The 25823-nt window shown below is 35.4% G+C and overlaps 3 protein-coding genes across 3 annotated transcripts; 1 reads left to right on the forward strand and 2 right to left on the reverse strand.

The window, feature by feature from the left end:
- Nucleotides 1–73: 73 nt before the first annotated feature.
- LOC149702892 (centromere protein S-like) lies at nt 74–899 on the reverse strand. Its single transcript, XM_089866832.1, has 4 exons — nt 754–899; nt 516–673; nt 305–371; nt 74–238 (listed from the first exon to the last, which is right to left on the reverse strand). The coding sequence occupies exons 1-4, from the start codon at nt 796–798 to the stop codon at nt 131–133; spliced, it is 378 nt and encodes a 125-aa protein (XP_089722958.1). The 5' UTR covers nt 799–899; the 3' UTR covers nt 74–130.
- Nucleotides 900–1265: 366 nt separating this feature from the next.
- On the reverse strand, nt 1266–2771 carry Scox (Synthesis of cytochrome c oxidase). The gene is made up of 6 exons (XM_089866830.1): nt 2564–2771; nt 2311–2459; nt 2153–2243; nt 1889–2086; nt 1613–1815; nt 1266–1527 (listed from the first exon to the last, which is right to left on the reverse strand). The coding sequence occupies exons 1-6, from the start codon at nt 2679–2681 to the stop codon at nt 1384–1386; spliced, it is 903 nt and encodes a 300-aa protein (XP_089722956.1). The 5' UTR covers nt 2682–2771; the 3' UTR covers nt 1266–1383.
- Nucleotides 2772–5392: 2621 nt separating this feature from the next.
- On the forward strand, nt 5393–23968 carry LOC149702894 (uncharacterized). The gene is made up of 16 exons (XM_089866821.1): nt 5393–5411; nt 5609–5697; nt 5759–5884; nt 5946–6135; nt 6863–6982; nt 7070–7213; nt 7798–7932; nt 8013–8157; nt 9160–10398; nt 10895–11082; nt 11164–11284; nt 11359–11449; nt 11526–11582; nt 12200–12277; nt 12366–12520; nt 23849–23968. The coding sequence occupies exons 2-16, from the start codon at nt 5618–5620 to the stop codon at nt 23926–23928; spliced, it is 2949 nt and encodes a 982-aa protein (XP_089722947.1). The 5' UTR covers nt 5393–5411; nt 5609–5617; the 3' UTR covers nt 23929–23968.
- Nucleotides 23969–25823: the final 1855 nt, after the last annotated feature.

Here is a 25823-nt window from a genome sequence, read left to right on the forward strand (position 1 = left end):
TAGAGATAGCTTTACGTCATTACGCCACCTGTCCCGGAAATATTCAAACACATGGCGCGAAAAACTAAAACTGTTCGAAATTTAAAGTTTTTATTATTACAAATTTACAGAATGGGAAGACAATACAATTTTAATTGGTAGTTTTTCTTTTTTTCTTGCTAGGACCTGCCACAGCGACAGTACTTGTGTCTTCCTTCTCAGCAGTGTAAGATTTCTCTTTGTTACTTATGTATTGGTGCTAAACATAATATTATGTTCTTAAAATTTATCATAAACCATAGAACATATGGTCATGGTTAAATACCAATTCAGGACTTTTTCTAACCAACATTTTAACGTCATCAGATTTAATCACAGATCTTTTGGCGTGGCTATTTAGAAATTAACAAGTCAATTATTAAGACTAGGAGGATTCATACCATTTACACAAGGAGGTCTAGCTTTTCACTCCACCAGGGAGTATGGCCTCCTTGTGTAAATGGTATGAATCCTCCTAGTCTGAAAACGATGTTTACCTTGCAAAATCTTCCAATGAACCTGCAAACAATTTAATTTGATGAAAGGCTAACTCAGCCACAGCTCCAGAGAACCGTCTTTCAAAAGTAACATCTTTATTTTCAGCGACTGAGTCACAAATTTTGCCGACAGTGTAATGTAAAGCAGCTTTAAGCCTCTTACAGATTAAATTTGAAAAATCATTATAAACAATTAAAATTACGTTGAAACATAGAACGTTTTCGAAAAATATCATACTTTACTGGTTGCTTCTTCGTCCTCAATATCTTCTAAATCACTCATTGTAAGATTTTGAATAGATTATAATTTTTAAATGGGGTAAAAATAACACATTCGCGGAAGGTAAATTTTCAATTTTTCATTTCCCGCACTTTTATAGCAGACGACAAAGGAGGGCGAGGGAGTAGCATGGGAGTAGGGAGGAAAAAAATAAATAAACGAAAGGTCTAACACTTGCCACTAAAATTCAAATTATTCGCTCCGAATTTAGAAAATGATAATTAATCATTATATAGGGCCTACTAAATAAAGTTTTAAATTTCACTAATATTTTTAAAAGCAAAATTTTCGAAGAAATTATTGGAGAAATATAAGATATTGAAACAAATGTCCCACCCCTTGATCAATCAGAGAAAAAAACTTACTTTTTATTCTGAGACGGTGCTGCCATCTATCGCAACAAAATATAAATATTAACTTAAAAATTTTTCCTTTTGGTAATTTCCTTATTAAAAAAATCAAAACAAGACTTTCCACTTATATTGCTTTAAAAGCGATAATTTTATTAATCTTTCTAAAGTCTTTTTGAAGAAAATATTAACAATTGCTTGTTGCACTTAAATAAAAAAAAAAAAAGGTTTACAATCATTAAAACCAAGAATGTCTGGCATCATATTTTCCAACACTAAATTGAATTCCATCGGCAATTTGCTCCGCTGTTTTATTTTGCCCATAATAATCCACAAATTCTCCCTCGGGGTTAACCAAATAAATAATAATGGTGTGATCAACCTAATTTAAGAAAATTAAAAATGAAGATCATTTAAATTAATCTTAAAATCAAAAAACAAATTCACGTTAATGAAAAAACATTTACAATATAATCAGCTTGTTCATCTTTAGGTCCGGCACTGAAATAAACCCTAAATGCTTTCGTAGCTTGACTTATTTGTTCCGTGTTTCCAGTTAAACCAATTAATTTAGGAGAAAACTCTTTAACGTAAGCCTTAACAGCGGCAACTGTATCTCTGGCAGGATCCACCGTGATGAAAATTGGTTGAACCTCTAACCCTTTCTTTTCTAAACAATAAAAATTTATTTAAATAATTAATTAATTAATTATCATTAAAGTAATGATGATTAATTAATTTACCCATGATATCAACTGCTTTAACCATCTTCTCCATCTCATCAGGACAAATATCGGGGCAATGAGTGAAGCCAAAGTAAATCATAACCCATTTCCCGAGAAAGTCTTCCGTTTTACAGGGTTTTCCATCCTGATCAATTAAATCAAATCTTCCACCAATTTTGGCTTTGCCTAAAGTCTTTCTCCGTTCAGCGTCTAGCACTAAATTTAAAACAAGCGCTTGAATACTTGGCACACATTTAAAATGGCGGTTTAATCATTATCTACTTTTTTGTTTCTTGTTTTTAACGTACAACATGCCAAGTAAGAAACTCCCCCCAATTGCAAAGGTTATTCCAAGAGTTTTCCACGTAACTGGCTATGAAAAATGCTTGGAATTGTAGTAAGAATTAGAAAGAATTAACCCTAGCTCTTTAAAGACTTACTCCTTTTCCTTTGCCTTTTGCCGCTTTCTTTGGAGGCATTTCATTTGCCTCGTTAGGGTTGGATGAAGGTGGGGTTGTGTAATTTCTATGTGCATTTTTCCAAAGGGTGGAATATATATGTTGACATCTGACGCATGATAAAGATGTGCCTAAATGAGCATCAAAGTTATTTTTCATGAATTTTACTATCGCTAATTACATAATGTTAATAAACATAAAAAAAATTTTACTAAAAGTCTTGGTTGTAACTTACTTTTTGAGATTTGGTTATTTGCTATGCATTTATTAATGAATTCCGATTTAAACACGTTAGGTTTAAAACTTTCGTATACATTTTTAATTAACCGGCCTCTGTAAATAGCAAATGCCATATTTTTAATTAAATTATAAGTACCAAAATGACAAACAATCCGTTTACACCCGGGCAGTTTGCAGCAGACAAACTGACAAACGTAAATTACGTAATTCTAAAACTGTTTCACATTGGTATTTTCCATAGAGTAGTTTTACTGGAGTGATAACTAAATTTTCTTTAAAGTTGAGTTACACCATAGGTTAATCTCCCCAAATATTTCTCCATGGTGCTAGATTTGTAACTTCCATAGACATTAGAATACTATTAAGAACCTAGACAAACTATTGCGAGGGGGGTCTCGCGACATTCTGTTACGAAAATTTCCATCCCACCCCTTCGCGTGTGTGATAGGGTTTTTGATACGTGGCGCCCCTATCGGCGAGCGAAGGAGCTATTCAATTTGAACAAAAAATAAATACCGTAATGGTTCATCTTGCAAATGTTTTAATTCTCTGTTAATAAACATCTCTTTATTTTACAAACACTTTTCCTTCCATTAATTAATACGGAAATTAATAAAAATTAATTAAATACAAAACGTCCCCGGCGGGATTCGAACCCGCGTTGTCTCCCTCCCAAGTACTGACAGCGCTCGAAGCTGCTTAACTTCGAGTGTTAACATGGGGTTAGTAATATTTTAGTTTACCTCGCCGCATGTAGATGGCGGTACAAGCAACTCACCCTATCACACACGCGAAGGGGCGCTTCCATTGAACCCGAATCAAAGCTGAAAATTCAACTGTTCCTCTTGTATCTCTATGGTAACTTCCAAAATTCCAATGGAAAATGTCATTAGTTCAGTTCTGTTCAGCTAATTGACAAGGGTTCACGTTGTGAACCCATGGAGCCAATGGAGCCATTGAAGTGAAAGTTACGCGCTTGTGGCGCCATCCCAGTGCAACCAAGGGAACTAAAAGAAAAGGCGGGAAGACCCAATTAGGGCTGTGCGAATAGTACTTTTTAAGGTATTCGTCGAATACCAAATAGCAGTGTTTTTGGGAGCCATCTCTCGGCTCGGAATAGGAAAATGACCAAATAATTTGACCAAATAGTGTGAAGTTCAAAAATTCGACCAAATTTAAATTTCTATAAAACTATTCTACCAAATTTCAAATTTATAAATAATGGGACACGGAAAGGTACTTTTGAACAGCTGAAAACTTATTTTTGAACGAATCAAAGGTTTTATTTTAATCAAAATTAGGTTAGTTGTCAATATATCCCTACTCGCTTTGCAATGTATGACCTCTTCCATGATACTATATTTTTAATAGGTATACTATAGTGGCATATTATGAGGAAGTTCAATATAGTTAGCTCCGCAGCGAGTAGTTGATAATAACCAGTACCCTTTAAGTTAAAACCTTTAACATGAGTTAATAATATGTTAGCTCCCTATAAGTTACTCAGGCTCCATAGGCGTAATGTATCCAGCGATTTCTTCTCATTTCGCCCGCGCGGGAAAAAATCCGAATGTTGCGCTCTCTCTTGTCGAAAAAAAATCCCGCTCGTACCTTATCCCTGCTCGTACTCCTCGACCTCGAGTCGTCGGCTGCTTTTTCACCAAGGGAGTGTTTCAGTCATGAATGTTTATGTTTTAACAATTTAACATTAAATCGTGGCGTTTGTGTCAGTAATGAGAAAAAAAATGCAGGAACTCAATGCAATTTGCCGATATTGATAAAGAATGCTAAAGATAAGAGTTGTTGTTGTGACTTGAAACCAGAATATTATACAACTGAGATAAATCAAATCCATTGATCTCTTAACTGCTTTCTTAACCGAGGCTACTGAGCGAAATATTCGGCTGCTTAAATAGTTCCGATATCATTGGCTAGCTTCCACTACACGCGCATCCGGGAAAAACCGGAAAGAAAAGTAAATAAGATTTTCGTTCACGTGGCGGCCGCAGAGCGTCGCATATAATTGGGAAGCCGGCGGCGCGGGAGAAAACGCTGGAGTATAAAAATGAATTGCCTGAGTAACTTATAGGGAGCTAACATATTATTAACTCATGCTTTTAATGATTTATCCTTGTCTATGAACTTCTAAAGACCGAGTGGCTGATTCCAGCTATAGCCTCCTAGATCACGTGACTCGGTGAACGCGGGTAATACTTAACAGTAGCCACGTCAGACTTTTAAGGGTGTGTCTGCCCAGTCGCGTCATCTATTAGGCCACGGTCCAGCGGACATTATCACAGCGCCCATAGGGATAGGAGCATAACATTTATGTTTCTATCTCTATGACAGCGCCCTCAAATTCACAAAATCAACAGAAAAATTCAAAAACTGGTTGCGAATACCAAATAATTTGGTCAATAGACTGTTAAAAACATTCACTTTCAAATTGTTTTATCTGCTATAGAATAGTCGGTTTTTCGAAGCTCATTATTTGGTATTCTAGAATTTTGAAAATCATTATTCGATTCGTCGGTGCGAATAGTAAACGTCAATTTTGACCAAATTATTTGGTCCGACCAAATAGTAACGAATAGTCTGCACGGCCCTAGACCCAATAAACTATATCACGCGCTTGTGGCGTCATCCCGGTGCAATCAAGGGAACTAAAAGAAAAGGCGGGAAATTTGACTGATTTAAACAATACATGTATTTGTACATTTCTTATCTAAGCTTCTAGATGGCAACACCATCTCGTGATAAACAGGGTAGCTGTCCGTCCGTCCAAATGTTTTCAAAAGTGTCCCACGTACCCCAATAGGCAGGTTAACGCAAAGGCCACTCTAGTGGTAAGTTTCTCAACTCAATGCATGGAGCCATAAAAAAGGGAGAAGTATCGTCTAGTAACGTTAAGGCTTGTTTTATGCACTGACAATCTCTTGTTTTTATTGCTCCATGGGAGTGCCCCATGAGAACCCAATCCTATTGGTCTCAATTGTGCGTCGTCTGCATGTTGCAATTTCGTGCATTATTTTGAAAATAGTTTGAAAGCATGGCTTCCGCAGATTCCAAAGAAAGTTCTAACGAAAGTGATGATGAAGTTAAAGAAACTCGCTTTTGGGAACTACCTAAGTAAGTCAAGCAATTTTAATTTTTATTAGTTATCTACAATTTAGATGTTTACTTATCATAGAAAGGATATTTACATTGATCCTAAGGCTCCATTTTTAACTAAACAATCAATTGAGAGACATAACATAACATATTTAAAAGCATTGGCGGATTTTTACGATATAGAACGTCCAGATGACTCTGAAGCGTAAAATTATATTTAATTTTTTACGTTTGTTTAATGATTAATTTGATAAGAAAATTCATAGGTCAAAACTTGCACTTATTAAGGATGATAGATTGGATGAAAATAATGCACCAATATCATTTGATCAATTTACCAGCATTTCAGCTAATGATCAGAAAACGTACTTGCAGTTATTTCAGAAATATTCACAACATAAAGTTGATGTAAATGAAATCACTCCTGAAAGAATGCTTGAAGTGGAAAAATTAGCGGTAATGTGATATTATCTTTGGTTTTTAGCAGGCAGTTACAGGGTTCATACAAACCTGGAAAAATCAGGGAGATAAATAGTTGACAAATACCTCATGGAAAATTCAGGGAAATTTCGAATTTTTAGTAAAATTCAGGGAAATCAGGGAAATTTGCGTCAAACAGGGGCCGAGTAATTAAGCAAAATGTTCGTGAACATACCCCCCTCCATAGGATTAACATTACACTGTACTTTGGAGGCTCTTAACTCTGGTTCTACTAGAGATACGGGGATGTCCTTTGAGTATGTTATAGTCCAATTTGTCCCCCATCCAACCATACTAAAAACTTAGGTCTATGACAAACAACGGCCGAGTAATTGAGCAAAATGTTCACCCCCTCCATAGGATTAACATTACACTATACTTTGGAGGCTCGTAACTCTGATTCTACTAGAGATACGGGGATGTCCTTTGAGTATGTTATAGTCCAATTTGTCCCCCATCTAACCATACTAAAAACTTAGGGCTACGACAAACAGGGGCGGAGTAATTAAGCAAAACCTAAACTGAACCCCCTCCATAGGAATAGCATTACACTAAACTTTGGAGGCTCGTAACTCTGGAAAATTCAGGGAAGTATGTGGTTAAAGACCTGGAAATCTCAGGGAAATTTGTTTTCCAAAAGTTGTATGAACCCTGAGTTAGGGCCTTTACTTTAATTAATTGTAATTAAATTAAACGATTTTAGGACTTGCATGGTAAAGTTACGATAGAACAAGAACTGTTTGTTAAGTATATGAAGGAAAATTACGCAAATAGAATTGATATATATGACAATCTTCAATTCTCCGCGAGAAAATACATTAAAGTATGCCTTGCTCTTAATTTTTTTTAATTAATTAAGTTTTCAGGGGGAGATGTTCATTATTCATTTGATATCTAATTGTTCTTATAGGAGTTATGTGTTTCAAAATTAAGGTTATCGCTAAAATATCCTTGTTGGTATAAATATGACGAAATCATACAATTTTGGACTCAAGAAAAAATTTTGAAAGAAACACCAATGAGTTTTAATTTGGATAAAGTTCTCCTAACCTTAGTAATTAAATTAATCTTTGTTAATGTGCTTTTCATTTTAAAGGGAGGGTGAAGTAGAAAATCAAGTGATTTTTTATCGATTCTTCTTCTAATTATAAGACCAGTCTGCATAGTGAAACATTCAGGAAATACCAACTCCGAATGATTTTAAAATTATTTCAAATTAGGTTCAGATTTTAAGGATAATTTTAAACAAGGACTTCCGACCAATCGCGTAACACTGTGCCTTTTTGTTAACAAAATTCTCGTGGCACGTTCCATGTCTCGCGTCACGATTATCACATCGCGCGCGCATTTTATCAAATCTCGTGATAAATTTCATTCGACACGGAACGTGCCACGAGAATTTTGTTAACAAAAAGGCAGGGCATTACGTGATTGGTCGGAAGTCCTTGTTTAAAATTATCCTAAAAATCTGAACCTAATTTGAATTTTAAAATCCTTCGGAGAGAGATATTTCCTGAATGTTTGACTATGCAGACTGGTCTTACAATTAGTAGAAGAATCGATAAAAAATCACTTGATTTTCTACTTCACCCTCCCTTTAATAGCGATTCATAATTTTTTTTCTGATAAATTTTAAAGGGAATAGTACATAGTTTGGTTGTACCAAATCCAAAATTAAAATCCCAGATTTTACCCAGGGATTATTACAGAATTACTAAAGTATTTCCAATAGGGTCTACTGAGATTGATGCAGACGTACATCCCAGCAAAATGGTAATAGGGGTCCGTCGATTCGATTTCATGTTGCCACTGAAAACTATAGCCTTTATTTCTTTAAATATCTACGTTATTAGGTTTCTAGCCGAGATACAATTGCTCTTTCGTTAGCTGAGAAATATAAAGCCGATGTTATCTTAACTTTAAGTTCATTTAAGACATTATTACTATTACCTCCTTATGAAAATAACTGGGAACTTATCGTAACCGTCAAAGAAAATGGTGTGTTGCATATGCTTACTTTTCAGCGTTAAAGGGACAATGAAATGTCCTGACAACCAATTTTTAGTTGTTTTAAATTGATAAAATCGTTAACAAAACTTACCAAACACTTCTGTTAATTTTTTACTAAGCCTAACACCAAAAGTGAATGAGAGGAAAAGTATGAAAATGGCCAAAAGTCGCGAGTCATCAGAGTTTCGCCGTAGTTGACCGTTTTATTGGCGTAGCTACACTGGGCCTGTTCACTGCCTTAAAATAGGTCTTGTGTTAATTCGCGGTTACGCGGTTACCGTCGTCTGCTATTGCGTATGCTAGAACTTCTCCGATTTGTGTTTATAGTCAGGATAGAGTAGTTAGTAATGTTTTAAAAGGTACTTGAAGGTATAATATGGATTTAAGTAAGGTTATCGAAGCAATAGAAGAGCGCATAAAACTAGATACGTTTAAAACAAATCTCGGTAATTTAGCTATAGTGCGAGCAGCTTGCGTCGTGATTCGCGTGATCAAGTGGGCTATGGTTAAACCAAGGAGCATAAATGTCTGAACTACTTTCAGTCGCGAGTTTGCAAGTCCATCAGTCACTAGTAAACTAAATAGTTATTGGCGAAACTTTCATGTCCGCCTGCGTTTTTTAACACAGGCTCTATGGCCATTGTCATACTTTCCCTCTCATCCACTTTTGCTAACACTTATTTTTGATAAGAGAAGTGTGTATTTTAATTTCAAATACCTCTAACCATGCAATTACAGCTTTTTTGGATATATAAAATATGCGCGCTGTATTAAAAATTCATGTGGTCGTTATAAAAATACTAAATTGTTTATTTAATTTAACGTCTACGTAGCACGTCAACTTTTAAGCTCTATATTTTAATTATTTTATTCTTTTTTCATCCTAAATCGATTAAAAAACATCCTAAATCGATTAAAAAATGGCTGTCTGGCCATTTCATTCTCCCTTTAAAATGTTGTCTTGCTACAATTTATATCATTTTATCTTAGATGATGGTAAAAAAATGGTTATTATTGACAAACCCTTGTGTTCGGGTCCAACACGCGTTCGTGAACAAACTTATCGCTACTTCAAATACGCCGCACGTGTTAAATACACGAATTTTTTTCCCGAATGTCCTGAAGAAACTGAAATTATTCAGAAACGTAAAGTCGTGGTTCATGATGAGGATGAGCTTTTCAATGATGGAAATACAGATCTTGATACGTTAGAAGGATTGTCTCCCCCTAAAAAACTAACCAAAATCGAACTAGTGAAGCCTAAAATTAAGAAAGAAGAACAACTAAAAGAAATGGAAAAGGGAAAAGATATTGAACAAGGGAAGGAACGAGAGTCTGAAAGTATTGTCGATGTCGAATGTGCCGAAATGGTTAATGATATAGTTGACAAAATCGAGGAGGGAAATATTGAGGAATCTCTACATAAATCTGTACTTGAGGGGAAAATGGAACAACCCGCGGTGGATGGGGAAACGGAACAATCCGCGGTGGAGGGGGAAATTGAACAATCCGCGGTGGAGGTGGAAATGGAACAATCAGCGGTGGAGGGGGAAATGGAACAGCCGGCAGTGGATGGGGAAACAGAACAACTCGCGCTGGAGGGGGAAACGGAACAGTCCGCGGTCGAGGGTAAAACGGAACAGTCCGCGGTGGAGGGGGAAACGGAACAATCCGCACTGGAGGAGGAAACGGAACCATCCGCGGTGGAGGGGAAAACGGAACAATCGGCGGTGGAGGGGAAAACGGAACAACCCGCGGTCGAGGGGGAAACTGAACAGTCCGCATTGGAGGGGGAAATGGAACAATCTGCATTGGAACAAAGTCAAGAAACTGCTAAGGATATTATTAGTAAACCCGAAAAATGTGAAACTGAAAATGTGGATGGTAGCATTCTGACTGGAGCGCAGAATTCTTCGGAATCTGAACCGGAAGACCTTGTCATTGATCTAGAACAAACTCCAATGATGGTTGAATCCGATAGCGAAGAGGAGAAAAACTCCAATGATGACGATTCAATTGTTGAAAGCAATGTGGAACGCGAAGATGATTCCCAATCAAAATATATAGAAAAGAAATCTGATTTTTTACCCATCATTACCAGGTCAAGAGCAAAGTTATGTCGCGCTCTAAACATAACCGATAACACCTTGTCCACCCCGGTTACTGAAATCTCACCTTCAAGTCCTACTTCTTCGAACTGCGGGGAAGGTGATGAAATCAAATCCCCTAGTAAGTTTAGTTTGGTCAAGAAGTGATATCTAGTTTATTAGGGAGAAGGCATAAATTCGCAACATTTCCAGCTTTATCTCCAGTCCAAACGTAGACGTGTCCGGAGTTAAAGGGGCTGTCCGACCCCCTCTCCTTTTTTACCCACCCGCTATGTTAAGCTCTATGAGGAAGATCGTCGTTTGTCCCACTGTCCGAACAGCCCCTTTAATCCCCGCCTCTAAATTACAACCAGCGTATATCTCATTGGTTTTTGAAAACTCACGTCAGCGCGTCGCGAATGACGAAAATTACAGTCATATTTTCCGACTGAGGAGAGGCGAAATAGCCCGGTGGCCTCCTTTTACACCCCCCCCCTTATATTTTGAAAGGGGGGACTGGGACTATGGCGCGCGAATACTTATGGGCATCTTATACCTTCTCCCTAATAAACTAGATATAGCTTCTTGGTTTGGTGGTTATTGTGATTGGGATTAAAAAGCAAATTTCTATCGGGTAGCGGTTATTCCATTGAATGAGGAACCTACTAATGATAAACTTGGCGTTTCAATGCCTTTGGAGCCGGAAACGGCCTATCCTCCTGTTGGTTGCACTGAAAATGTTCAATATAGTCTATTCTCACTATCAAATTTAAAGATTTTGTTTCGAGGCAAGACTCATGCTCTAAAAGCTCCGCTATCTAAACCTGTAAACATTTTCTAACCCTTTTTTATGCCATCGTTAAACAATTAATTTAAATAATTTTAATTGCTTTTTTTTTCTTTCTAGTTTATGATTTATCCGAAGTTGGAATTCTTTGCAGAATATTCTGCGGAGGAAAATTCACCCAGAGAAATTTGTAATCAATGGGCTACCTTGCTTACTCATCCTGGCTGTCAACTTTTAAGAGGCTAGTTGAAATTTTTTTTTTATTTTTTATTGAAATTGTTTAATGGAATTTTTTTCTCTTCATTTGTATTATAGTTGGAATAAATGCTAAAACGTCCGAAAATATTATGATGGAAGAATTAACGATGGATGATTTATTGCAAAGTACAGATGTCCTTAAACTCAGGTTTGATAAAGAAAAATTAAGTTAAGTTTGACTTTAAAAGTTTTAAATAATTAATATTTTTTTTGGAAATTTCTAGATTAAAGCCTACAAACACTTTGAACCAGATGCATTCTCTTTTGGAGAGGTTTTTAAGGTTCGTTTTTCAATTTAACTTTATTTACTTGTGTTTGTTTATTTATTTAGGTAAAATTTGTTTACTTATTTATGTATGAAATATTTGTTTACTTATTTATGTATGTAATTTTTGTTTATTTATTTATGTATGAAATATTTGTTTACTTATTTATGTATGTAATTTTTGTTTATTTATGTATTAATGTTTTTGTTAATTTATGTAATTCTTAATTGTTATTTTTAGGTTAATATATGGAATTTTTTTGTTAATTTATGTAATTTTTTGTTAATTTGTGTAATTTTTTTGTTAATTTATGTAATTTTTTGTTAATTTATGTAATTTTTTGTTAATTTATGTAAATTTTTTGTTAATTTATGTAAATTTTTTGTTAATATATGTAAATATTTTGTTAATTTATGTAAATTTTTGGTTAATATGTGTAAATTTTTTGTTAATATATGTAAATTTTTTGTTAATTTATGTAATTTTTTTGTTAATTTATGTAATTTTTTGTTAATTTATGTAATTTATTTAACTTATGTAATTCTTTTTGCTAATTTATGTATGTTCGTTATTATTATTTATATATTTAATATTTCTTTGTTTTTAATTTATTTATTTATTTAATTTTGCAGTTTAACTCCTGGCAGTTATTATTTATGCCATAATCAAAACGAAACTGTTGCCACTTTGTACAAAGAAAGCGATACGAAGTATGTGCTAGCTTTTATTTATTTGCTTTTTAAGTAGATAAAATTAATTAATATATTGACATTAATAAAAAAAAATCCTATTAAATAGGAGTTTTGATCTTCATTCGTTAATTGAGTCAAGACTAGAAGATATTGAGGATGACAATCTCTATACCAAGGATAGCAATTGGGTCAATTTGAATCCTGGCATCTTATTACCACCTCTAATCAAATTGAATAAAGTTCCTGCATTATTTCCACTGGGTAAGCCAAAAAATGTTTTAATTATTCTTATTTAAATTAAGGGGTTAAAAAACAACGTTACAATATTTATTACTAAATCCCTATTTCAATTTAAAAACGCGTGTAGTTCTGAATCTTAGTTGCAAATTTCCGGGTGTCATTTCATACTCCCTTTCGACAAAAGTCTATAGATATAAAAACTCAAAGTAGGCCTACACTTTGTTGAAACTTGCTGGCGCGGTGTAACATTAGAAGCCCTCCTTTATCCCAAATCCACCTTATTCCCTATCGCCGGAAATTAGGCTTATCTCGGGATTCGTGGAGGGGAGTAACGGGAAGAAATTCGTCTGTCGTCTGCTACAAAGACCAACAATATGTACTGTAGCAGACGACAGACTATATTCTTCCCGTTACAACCCTCCACGAATCCCGAGATAAGCCTAACTTCCGGCGATAGGGAATAAGGTGGATTAGTGTCGACCCCCTTCTGAATATGATTACCTTCCCGACCAAGCACAGGGAACAAGCCGTGAATAGGCTCATAAAGTAGCAGTTGTTAGCTCTAGTACCAAAAATGAACGTTTGGATCGCCATCATCACGTAATTCTACTTTCTATGAACCTATGACGTCAAGAAGCTCTTCCCTGATTGGTTAATTCGTGTAGGGGGTAATTGAAAGGAGGGGGTAGTTTGCTTCTCAGTTTACGTGTCGTCTACAGCCAAAGGCAGGCAGGGAATTGTTGATGAAGTGTACTTTTTGTTTTTATATCTATATACTTTTGCTTCCGATTGGTTAGATGTTAAATGGCAGATAATCATTTATTAATCGCTTTAAATTGTTTAAGGAAGATCAAAATCATTAACGAAGCTTACCGTAAATGGTTTATAAATTTAACAGAGTTTACATTCTAAGCCTAATATTTGAACTTTCGAAATGTTCAGGGAGAGTTGTAGAGCTGTAAATAGAAAGTCAAAGAAATACACTCATTGTTTATCAAAACTGAGCTTTAGGCATGGTTCTTAAACTCGCATCCTCTTATATAATTGGTTGGCTTATAATGGGGTATTTTGTAAGGGACAGGTCGCGGGGGGGGGCACGACACCTATGTATTCCAAAACAGGTTGACCGCGTGTTACATGTCCACAATGAATTATGCCCCTAAAATCCACCCTACGTCACTCACCTAATGTGGTAAATTCCGAAGAAAGCTCAAATTTTGAGAGAGATAGTCCCATCTTGAAGCTTTGATAACTTATTCAAAATTAACAGAAATTTTTTGATCATTTTTCAATGATTATGTCGTTATTTTAAAAATTTAAATCGATTAAAAAATTAGTCTTGCCATTTCAGTTTCCCTTTAAACCAAATTGCTTTCGTTCATTGTTAATAGAGAGCGCCACAAGTCCTATTCTCAAACTTTTTTTTATAATAACCGTATTTTTTCCCGCCATATTTTTACGAAAATAATTTAACAATATTTAAAAAAATATTAAAATACGGAAATAATTAACCGCTATGAAATGCTAATTAAGAAATTTGTATAAGATTTCAAGTAAATAATTTGCATGAGAGGAAATATTTTAATTTATCCTAAGGCTAAATTAATAAATTAGTTAAGTTCATTAGGGGTTTTTTAATTTTTTAAATTGCTGTAAGAATCGTATTAAATATGATTAACGGTACCATTTACTGTCAAACAAGCCTTACGAATCAGATAACAAGCTAATTGAGGCAATTTCAGGGTAGAATTAAAGAAATAATTTGACATTAAATTTGATCTGAAGGTCGTTTTAAGAACACCCAAAAACTTAAATGTTTAATATTTCGTTATCTCTGAAAACCAAGGGCTATTTTTGAAAGATAGTTGCAGCTCTTAAGGTCTTTATATAAGTCATACCCACAAACAAAATTCTTTCAATTTATTTAATTGTTATCTGATTTATCACATGAATATTAAACTGCTATTTGCTAGCGGCAGCTTTATGCCTTTGACAATAAGTTCATAAGATATGTTCCATAAGTTTGTCACTGGTTACAAACTGGAGCTTGTCATGAAGTGACGTAGGTCAGATTCTCGTAAAGCGACGCCTGGTGAGGCGCTGTCAATGGCTAGTACAGACTAAATAGGAAGATGGACTGCAAAATTAACCAAGTGTAGTCAATTCTCGCTTGTCGTTCTCGAACTAGCTAGAGCTGTAAGTCTCTAGCATTACGAAGTGTAGGTAGTGTCATACTTATGGATCATCTTAAAAACTTATGCTTAAGAATCTGCGCAAAGATAACATGGCGTGTGAAGTTAATCGCTATCCTCCTTGCCTTTGAAATCTGATTTAAAACTCGTTTTATTGTTCTTTTGGTGCAAAAAACCATGATTCGAAATGGAAAAAAGGCAGAAGCCTTTTGTTTGGTGATTGGCTCATAGTGTTGGCTAACTATGTTCAGTCAGAGTATAGAGTGCTGTCAGTTGTGACGTCAGATCCAAGGTTAAACGTCACGAGTCTGCCTTTAGCAATGGGCGGCCATGACAGTTACCGTTTTTTCTTTATGGGAAAACAGCATGGGTGACGTCACACCGGCGCTTCTGACAGCACTCTATAGAGATATCTCAGTTGTGACGTCAGTGCCTAGGTAAAACGTCACGAGCTTAGCTTTGGCAGTGAGTGGCCATGTTTGGTGCCTCTTTGATTCTATGAGCTAACAACTATCTCAGAAGCCTTAGTGTGACGTCACCCATGTTATTTGCCCATAGAACCAAAGCGGTACCAAACATGGCCGCTCACTGCCAAAGCTAAGCCCCTGACGTTCTACCTAGGCACTGACGTCACAATTAAGATTGCTCTATTGGCCTCTTTGGGTTCCCAAGGGGGCCAGTGACTTAGTTCAATCGGTGTAGCGCTTCGAAAGCCCTATGTACCCTTAAAAGTCCTGAACTCGTTACACGTAATCCGTTATCAGTGTACAGGAACTATTTAGAGTGATTAGCTCCTTGAATAAGGTGCCATACGTTGGCTTCTCTGCAAAGTAATTTGCTGCATGGAACGGTCTATTCTTGGTGTAGAAACAACCACTCGATTTTGTTTTTTTGAAATTAAAAACACTTTAGTTAGTTTAAAAAAAAATAAGAAAACCACTCGTTCTCCTTGAAGTGTGGGCTGTGTTTAAAAAATCGGAAATTGCGATCGAATTTCCGCGTTTAAATAAGTGATGTGGATAATGTCCATAAAAGCGATCAAAACTTTTCCAAAATAAGACCTATACAGGGTGTTTCTGATAAGTCTGCATACCATAAATTAAGGGGGATGTTCTTTGGGAAATCGATTTTGAGTCGAAAATGTAACTTCTATCTCCATTTGCCATAAGAGACACTGTTTTCGAGTTAAGATTGGTCAAAGTATTTCAGGGGTGGCCCCTTAAGCATAATTAAGAAACTGATATAGACAATGATTTCTAATTTAATTAAGGGATCATCCCTAAAACACTCAAATCTTAACTCGAAAACATTGTCCCTTGTGGCAAAATGTGATAGAAGTTTCATTTTCAGGGTTCATACAAACCTAGAAAACCTGGAAAAATCAGGGAAATAAATAGATGACAAAAACATCAGGGAAAATTCAGGGCTATTTAGAATTTTTAGTAAAATTCAGGGAAATTTGCGTCAAACAGGGGCCGAGTAATTAAGCAAAATGTTCGTGAACATACCCCTCTCCAAGGGATTAACATTACAACCAACTTTGGAGGCTCATAACTCTGGTTATATTTGAGATACGGGGATGTGCTTTGAGTATGTTATAGTCCAATTTGCCCCCCATCCAACCATACTTTAAACGTAGGGCTACGACAAACAGGGGCCGAGTAATTAAGCAAAACATAAACAAACAACCCCCTCCATAGGAATAGCATTAGACTAAACTTTGGAGGCTCGTAACTCTGGAAAATTCAAGAAGTATGTGGGGAAAAACCTGGAAATCTCAGTGAAATTTGTTTTCCAAAAGTGGTATGAACCCTGATTTTCGACTCAAAATCGATTTTCCAATGAACATCCCCTTATTTTATGGCAGACTTATTAGAAACACCCTGTATACTCACTCACTCCACTTTGTTGTCAAGTGTCATTCTGTATTACGCTCCGTAGACCCTGTCTTATTGTCAAAGCTAAAGAGCTGCTACTACTCGATTTCCAAGGAGCTGTTAAAAAATTCTATACCACTCCCAACCCCGAAGGGAATTAAGAAAAGTCTTTACATTATTACTTTTCTTCATCAATTACTCTGCACATTCTACCCTTCCCCCTTCTTAAATTGAAGTTTTATATAATCTTTTATATAAACGAGGGTTGGGATTCTTTACGTATGACCTGACTGGATGCTTTAAGGGTTGGATAGGGATCACGTGGAAGGCGCGGTTTTCTCGTTAGAACCTAGTCCGACCCGAACCTTCTTGGAGACGCTCAATCTTCTTGACTTTCACCAAACTTTTCGGACAGGGTTTTTTTGAGAAATTAGTGGAGTGGGGCCCCCAGGACGTTTTTTATTTAGGCTTAATAATTTTGAAAGTGGTAGTCGGGTTATAATTTGGTGAAGTTTGAGTTGGGATCAAACGGTAACACGATATATTCACAAGTTACCTCAGAAAGATTTCTTTCACTTTGAGAGGTCACTTCAAAAAGCTTGGTCACTCAAATCAGAAGTATATAATTCTTCTCTTCAACAGAAGTGTACCACCACAAAGCAGGAAGGGTAATCGTAACATGATTCTTCCCAACATCAAGGTTACATTTGGAGCAAAGTTATTAACCCTAATCAGATACGCGATAAATAGTTCCCTCATCATTACTCTATTAGCGCTTAAGTATTTGCCATGGCGCATGCGCTTGTGGATTTTTGTTCCACGCCAAGACAATCCAGGTTTGTGGGTTCATTGCTGAGGATTTAGTACTGGTCAGTTATAGAATTCACCCTATCACGGTGCGATGCCCATTATAAGTTTGATGAGCGGGAGAGCAAACAAAAAGGGTTAACCAGGGAAGAATCATGTTACTTAACTAAAGTTCGGGCTAGAAGGACTTGCAACTATCCCTTTAATCACCTTCTTTCGTGATTTCTGCAGTATGAAACTTAGTAAATTTTTTCCGGAGTCTAGGAATGGTATTTAGACTTCAAATGTCAGTTAGTATTATCATGAATTCTTAAGTCCTTCTCGTAATCTTTATGACTCTTCTAAATGAACATAAATATTCTGTATCAATAAAAACGTCTTGACTGATAACAATTAATCAACGTCCAGCCCAAACCGCTTTACCTAGAAAACTGAAATTTTGCTGAAATGTTACTCTTAATTAGTTGGTATTTACTGGGAAATATTTTTTCAATCAATACTTCGACCATCTTGGAAAATGCTGGCCAGAAATGTGTACCTTCCTTGAGGAATGTTCATCATACTATGTGGCTGAAAAGGTTTTTCTCGACGAAATAGCGTTCTTACAGACTTACATTTTAAGATTAACCTGAGCAAAGCCGATCCCCTTTACTAGTTAAGGATGATAACTTATAATTGAAAATGTGGTTTTTTCTAGTATACAGGGTGTTTCTGATAAGTCTGGCGTTAACTAAAGGGGCATGTTCTTTGGGGAGTCGAAAATGTAACTTCTATCTCCATTTTGCCACAAGGGACACTGTTTTCGAGTTAAGATTGTCCAGCATTTTACGGATGACCCCTTAAATTTAATTAAGAAACTGATAGACAATGACTTCTAGTTTAGTTAAGGGGTCATCTCTAAAACACTCAAATCATAACTCGAAAACAGTGTCCATTAAAGCAAAATGTCATAGAACATTTTCGACTCAAATTCACCCAAAGAACATCCTCTTTAATTTATGGCAGACTTATCAGAAACACCCTGTAAAAATCGAAAACTTTTTAGGGGAGTTTACTAGGTCTTCTTTTTTACATAAGTCCAATGACTTAGGCCTAATTATTTTAAATGAAAGCCAGGCCATTTATTTTCCAAAACTAAAACCTCTCTCTTAGCACTTGACTCTTTTAGTGAATTTTTCTTTAGAAAGTTGAAAATGAAGTCTTCAAAATACTAATTTGGGGTTTCTTCTTTCTGTTTCTAAGAAAAAAAGTGATTATAACTCATTTTAAATTGTACGAAACACGAGTAATTACATGGCTAAAACCGAACCCCCTATAACTAAGTTATTTTTCCATGTAACCTGCGTACTTTTTGAAAGGGTTTCGGAGTATGTATTATTTTCAAGGACCTGCCGAGTTTTAGAGCAATTACATTCACAATTACAAGATGTTATAGTCTGTCAAACGAAAGAAGAGCCCTGAGAAATTTGTCCAAATTGGTGTCGCCACCATCGACCCCATATTACTTTATCAACTTGTTTTGTTTTGTCAATAGTCGTCTGTAATATAGTCTGCTATAAACAGATAGGCTTAATCGCTATAGAACCAATAAATTTTGCTATATTTATTTAATATGATTATGTTTCATGGTTTTGTACGATCATCGAGTATTAAAGAATAAAAAACAAAATTAACGACAAGACACCAGTTTTATCTTTATTGAACTAGCATTGCAATATATTTTAATGGCATAAGTTAAAGTACTTGTCCATAAGTCTAAGTAGTTCAGCATCAAAGAGTCTTCAGTCCACGTCTTCATCAGAGTCTTCGCTGTCTTCTTGCATATTAATTTTAAGAGGTTCAATTGTGGTTTCGATGATGGAATCTTGTTCCCAATACTCATGCATTATATTCTCGACGTGAACTTTATGAAATAATAAAGCGTCACAAGTCCAGAGCCCTGAAGTACGAAATTGACGAGGTTGCTAAAAGTAGAGGTCACACGGTAGTGAGGATTCCACCGTACCTTTGCCAGTTTAACCCGATTGAACTAATATGGGCACAAGTGAAGAACGGCTTTGCGAAGCAGAATTCTGGTTTCAAACTCTCGACGGTCAAAGATGCAACATTGAGGGCCATTGAACGTGTGACACCAGAGAATTGGCGTAAGGCAATAGAGCACCTCGAGAATATAATGCATGAGTATTGGGAAAAGGATCCCATCATCGAAACCACAATTGAACCTCTTAAAATTAATATGCAAGAAGACAGCGAAGACTCTGATGAAAACGTGGACTGAAGACGCTTTGATGCTGAACTACTTATGGACAAGTACTTTAACTTATGTCATTAAAATATATTGCAATGCTAGTTCAACAAAGATAAAACTGGTGTCTTGTCGTTAATTTTGTTTTTTATTCTTTAATATTCGATGATCGTAAAAAATCATGAAACATAAACATATTAAATATATTTAGCAAAATTTATTGGTTCTATTGCGATTAAGCCTATCTGTTTATAGCAGACTATATTACAGACGAATATTGACAAAACAAAACAAGTTGATAAAGTACTATGGGGTCGATGGTGGCGACACCAATTTGGACAAATTTCTCAGGGCTCTTCTTTCGTTTGACAGACTATAGTTTAGAGCGATGTTATATAAGTAATTTATTTCCAAAATCTACTCCATAGAGAACAAATTTCCCCTTTTTACATAATTTTGTAAAGTGGCAGAATTTTGACTTGCAGTCTTTAAAATATTTGTTGTGTTAGGATGGGAAATGACAAGTTATTTAGCTCACAAATTAGGATGGGAAAATGAGGAGATATTTAGCTCAAAAAATTAGTGAAAATATAAGATATTTAGCTCAAAAAGTCATGAAAATGACAAAATATTTGGCTCAAAAATACACGAAAATGACAAAATATTTGACTCAAAAATACACGAAAGTGACAAAATATTTGGCTCAAAAATACATGAAAATGACAAAATATTTAGCTCAAAAATACATGAAAATGACAAAATATTTGTCTCAAAAATACATGAAAATGACAAAATATTTGTTTCAAAAATACATGAAAATGACAAAATATTTGTTTCAAAAATACATGAAAATGACAAAATATTTGTCTCAAAAATACATGAAAATGACAAAATATTTGTCTCAAAAATACATGAAAATGACAAAATATTTGTCTCAAAAATACATGAAAATGACAAAATATTTAGCTAAAAAATACATGAAAATGACAAGATATTTAGCGAAAAAATACATGAAAATGACTAGATATTTAGCTGAAAATGAATAAAAATGACAAGATATTTAGCTCATATCCAAAGTATAGTACTTTTCTTCGAAAAACATGTACGAAAACACGAAGCTCCATAGACGTTCTGCACTTTAAATTCTTCAAGTCGGTCGAAATTTCACAAGAACTTTTATGTACGTGTTATGCTTCTACTAATTTGAAAATAAATATTGAAAAGTACCTTTAATTTGTTTTTATCGGCGCTAAACTTCAAAGAGTGCAAGGATAGACCTCAGTATATTATGCAATAACCCCATAACGTTCCCAAAGATAATTTTTTTAAAAATACGAGTAAATCAAGAAAAGTTTAACCTTGCGAATGTGTTATAACTCAATCTTCTCCTTTCTTTAAATTCTGACATAAAATGTAAATTTTAAAATTGGATTTTTTTTTCTTTCTTTCTTTTTTATTTTGCCTTTCATCTCGTAATTTTATATTTCGAAACTTTCTTTTAAAATTTTTAACTTTATTGAATAGCAGGCAGCTGCCTTGTCCTTGTTACGAACGTTATTCTAGCTTATTTTCCTCTATTGTTCGAGTGTGAATAAACGGCCCTTCCCGATAATTAACTTAATACCCTGTCTAATAATTATTTTACAAAATGAATTTCACTTCCATTAATACAATGGGCTACAGTAGCGTTTTTTATCTCTTCCTATTTTTGCCACCCTTGTCCTTCAAGATTTATACAATTTTTAGATAATTTCTTACGTTTTTATCGTTCGGTGTTTAATTCTGTTCCGTCTAGCCCTTTTTGGTCAAGGATTTCGCTTAGAGTATATCAAAGTTTTTAATCTTAACTATACGTGGGGATTGGGCAAGTTTGAGTTTAAAAATGTTTTTATGAAAGGAGGAAATAATTAGGACCCCAAGATCAGAGAATTTTTAGTGGTTAGTTATATGGACCATATTAAATAATCGTCTCCAGTTGACTGGTAAATAATTTTTACACGCAACTCAAGGGATGGACTTTCATGTTACATTTAATTTGTGATATTTAAAAATTAAAATTATCAAATTTATTAATATTTTAATTTGCGAAAGAAATGTTTAAACATCTATCTTGATGAAGAAAATTTGAGATGACTAGTTGGATCAATTCGATATGACCAATCAGCGATATTTGATTTTACCTTTGACCAATCAGAGAAACTTGATATATGACCTTTGACCAATCGTAACAATTTGATATATGACCTTTGACCAATCGTAACAATTTGATATATGACCTTTGACCAATCGGCGCAGTTTGATATAAGACCATTGACCAATCGGAGAAATTTTATATAAGATCATTCACCAATCGGAGCAATTTTATATGAGACCATTGACCAATCGAAGTCATTTTATATAAGACCTTTGACCAATCAGAGCAATTTGATCTAAGACCTTTGACCAATCGGAGCAATTTGATCTAAGACCTTGACTAATCGGAGCAATTTGATCTAAGACCTTGACCAATCGGAGCAATTTCATCTAAGACCTTGACCAATCGGAGCAATTTCATCTAAGACCTTGACCAATCGGAGCAATTTGATCTAAGACCTTTGACATGCAATCGGAGCAATTTGATCTAAGACCTTTGACATGCAATCGGAGCAATTCCATCTAAAACCTTTGACCAATCGGAGTAATGAGCCATGTATGTTCAATCGGAGAAATTTGATATTTCACGATATTACAATGGCTCACGATATATGTAGAGGTGCTTTATGACTTTGGTTTGAATATTGTGACATCTGTTAAAACGCATCCAGAGAAGTAAGCGAAACATTTTGACTGGTAGCGTCTCTACAATTATAGCTTCACGCGATTCACACTGGTGCCCTTTACTAGTTTAAACTATAGTTCAATATTTTTCATCTGTTTCTCCTCCATTAATGCAGAAAGAATCCCAAATTCACGATAATTATTTTGACATAATCTTTTTTTTTTGTATCTTCTTTTTTAATTTTACTCTCAATTTTATTTCTTATAGAAATATTTTTGCAGGAGCACCAAAATTCTTAACATTTTTCATTTATTTATTTATTGCATAATAATTTGCTTTTTATGACAGTTTCAATGGTCTTTACATACGATCGTGTTTAAAACCATTTTGTTGTTGAAAATCCAAGGTTGCTTTGATCTATTGAAATTACGCCAGGGTTTTATTTGAGCCTACCGTGCTATTATAATTTATTCATGAGTTTTCGCTAATAATAGGTGTTTTTCAAGCCAAACCAAAAGCGCATTCAAAATAATTGAAGCTCTGTTTGTTTGCCTTCAAAAGAGAGAAAAACTTTAAAAAAAAACCTTGATAAATTGATATAATAAACAGAAGTTATTAATGGATACTTAAACGCTTCTACAATTAGGCCTAGATTTTGTACTAAATGTTAGCTACTTTTAAAAATGGTAAAAACGTATGGAAATTATCCCCTTATGATGTTTTGGACTGCTTTTTCTGTACACATTGGCCAAGATTACCGCGGATTCAAACCAAAAACCATACTTGAATCGTAGATATTGTTAACCAGTTTACTAAATAACAGTCAAAAACGAAATATCGGTCAAAGCGTTTAAAATGTATCTACTAACAGAAGGATATAATATTTCTCTTCGAGAGAAGTGTACCACAAAGCGGGGTATTTGTAACATGATTCTTCTTAACATCCCTTAACATATGGAGCAAGGTTGCAAAACCGAATCACATACGCGATAAATAGTTCCCTCATCATTACTCTATTAGCGCTTAACTATTGCCAAGGCGCATGTATGCGCTTGTGCGGTTTTGTCCCCCCACGTCAAGACCATCAAGGTTTGTGCAGGGTGGATTGCTGAGGATTTAGTACTGCAAACAGTTATAGAATTCACCCTTCCATGGTGCAATGCCCATTTGAAGTTTGATGAGCAGAAGAGCAAACAAAAAGGATTATAAGCATTTTAAGAATCATGTTATATAACTAAAGTGTTAAGAGGATACAGAGTGTCATCCTTCTTCTATTATCCCCTTCTGTTGGTAGTTAAGAGAATCGTCCCTTCAGGTTTTCTGCTTTCAAGGTGAAGGGATTTAGGGTGGGCGTCTCTCTTATGAATTTGTTGGTTCTTTTATAAAGTGTATCGAAATTATCACCTTCACTCTCCCTTTAAAACATTTTATTCCAAAATTAAATTAACAATCTTCTTGAAATCTTTTTAGGTTCCGCAACTTCGCCAAGTAAGAAACCTAAGAAAAAAACTAAAGGTAAAAATGGTAAGAAAAAACAATGTAAAAAATAATTGAAATTTATATGTAATTAAAACTGCGTTTAATAGTTAATATTAATTGATCATTTTTTAATAAGATTATTACAGAAAGTTGCGCGTACAATTTTAGTTAAAACGATTATCTCGCAAGGTCATTTACCCACCACCTTTTTTAATAGATTTTTATATAAAAAAGGGTAGATTTTAACTAATAATTACGTAGTAACGAGCCTTGAAAAAAGTTTTGCGGTTGAAACTTGAAATGAAGCCGAACCCCGGTTACCGTTTACTACCACTACGCCACGAGTTTTATGACGTCAGTGAATTAAGAGTTAATGGACCCCTTCTATACTATCTCTACAAATGGTCATCTTTTTTTACGATCCACTTAATGATCTAGAGGCGTTTTTGTCTTAACCCTTTTGACTCCCCGTCTCGCGGGAACCTAGTTTCTGGTTAGAAATAATAATTCTTAATAATGTACCATGACGTCAGAACCATACCATGCGGATTCCATCGGAATCTCGAAATTATATATACCATTTTAGCGGGTTTTTTCGCCCACGATCTAATCAGAAGTGAATTATATCCCAAAGTTCTCATAGTAATTTATTTACTTTCAGTAGAGGTGATAAAACTAGTGTTTCAAGCTCTATTGGTGTTTCTTCCTTATCCGCCATTTTCAGGGCTATGCATTCCCTTTCAATAGTTTAGTGGCAAGAGAGGGTAAGACAACGAGTATGATGTAACGATTTCACTTAGCTCACCATTTAAAGGTGAGATGAAGTAGAAATCTCCATAATCTCCGTAGCCCCATCCTTGAAGGAGAGAGGAATGAAGTGGAAACCCCCATACCTATAGAGTTGCCTCTGTACCCCCACCTACGGCACCGTAGTCTCCCAGGATCCTCAGCGGTTAGGTAGGGTCGTAAAGGACACCCCCTCTGTTTGAAAAATAGAAGCTAGTTCTCTTACAAATAAAATGGCGCTACGCGGTAGCACTTAGCAATCGCCTACCAAAGGTTAGGGACGTGAGCGAGGTACACTGGGAGAGATGAGGTGCCGCAGGTCGCCCATCATCATTTCCAATCCATCTCACCTCCCTTATCCCTGCCCCATCCACGGCAACGAAGTCCTTCTAGCATCCTCGGCGTATAGACCATTTCTATGTAAATAAGAGGGAAAGACTCGGGGGGTAAAACTTTGCCTTCCACCTCGCTTTTTGGCGCCTGCGCTGTAATCTTTTTGTATCTTAAAAATCCGCAGAGACGGCAATGTATCAACCCCCCTTCCATGTATCGATACTGATTGTTGCCTACCCTATTGGTAGGGTCGTATGGTATGGAAACGTCAAAGATGACCATAGTGTCTTAAAAATAGAAGCTAATTCATGAGAACTAGCTGCTATTTTGGAATGGCGCTATGCGGCATCACTTAATCTCTGGGAGACTTTCATTGCCGCACATGCCCCACCAACATTACTTCTGCACTTCACCTCGTCCAATTCGTACCTCCTACTCATGGCCTTCCTTCTGTAATTTGCTTATGTTTTTTCGAGACAATATGCTTTGTTGATGTCCTTTTCAACCAAACCAATGTGGTGCCATATCTCTTGGGTGAAACCACTTTTTTCTCTTCATGGTGTGGTTAGTACTTTCGCCATCGCATGGGGGTAATTGTCGTGGTGCCTCGATGATTCTTAGAGCTGTAGGAGGACCTTGTATCATATCCTTTTATTGACATCACCATGACAAAAGCGTCGAAGTGAAGGCGTGGAGATAAAGATTCCGTGTGTCGTTTAATTTTTTTCCCTAGTCACAAGGTCCTTTGTTATTCCTGCCTCCCAAGTACATATCTCCTTCTACTCGGTTCAGACTCGATAACTTCGGGTTTATCTACATTAAATTTAATATTTAATGTAAGTAGGAG

The sequence above is a fragment of the Phalangium opilio genome, unplaced genomic scaffold, assembly GCF_054372755.1.
Source record: "Phalangium opilio isolate 3A_F unplaced genomic scaffold, DU_Popi_V2 ptg000017l_1, whole genome shotgun sequence".
In the NCBI taxonomy this organism is placed as follows: Eukaryota; Metazoa; Arthropoda; class Arachnida; order Opiliones; family Phalangiidae; genus Phalangium; species Phalangium opilio.

Coding starts and splice junctions, on each gene's coding strand:
- LOC149702894 (XM_089866821.1), top strand. CDS start 5,618: ATGGCTTCCGCAGATTCCAAAGAAAGTTCTAACGAAAGTGATGATGAA. Junction 5,885..5,945: donor CGTCCAGATGACTCTGAAGC/GTAAAATTATAT, acceptor GAAAATTCATAG/GTCAAAACTTGCACTTATTA. Junction 7,214..7,797: donor ATAAAGTTCTCCTAACCTTA/GTAATTAAATTA, acceptor TAAATTTTAAAG/GGAATAGTACATAGTTTGGT.
- Scox (XM_089866830.1), bottom strand. CDS start 2,681: ATGGCATTTGCTATTTACAGAGGCCGGTTAATTAAAAATGTATACGAA. Junction 2,244..2,310: donor CAAAAGGCAAAGGAAAAGGA/GTAAGTCTTTAA, acceptor CATTTTTCATAG/CCAGTTACGTGGAAAACTCT. Junction 1,528..1,612: donor ATGAACAAGCTGATTATATT/GTAAATGTTTTT, acceptor TTCTTAAATTAG/GTTGATCACACCATTATTAT.
- LOC149702892 (XM_089866832.1), bottom strand. CDS start 798: ATGAGTGATTTAGAAGATATTGAGGACGAAGAAGCAACCAGTAAA. Junction 372..515: donor TCATTGGAAGATTTTGCAAG/GTAAACATCGTT, acceptor ATTTCTAAATAG/CCACGCCAAAAGATCTGTGA. Junction 239..304: donor TTAGAAAAAGTCCTGAATTG/GTATTTAACCAT, acceptor TATTATGTTTAG/CACCAATACATAAGTAACAA.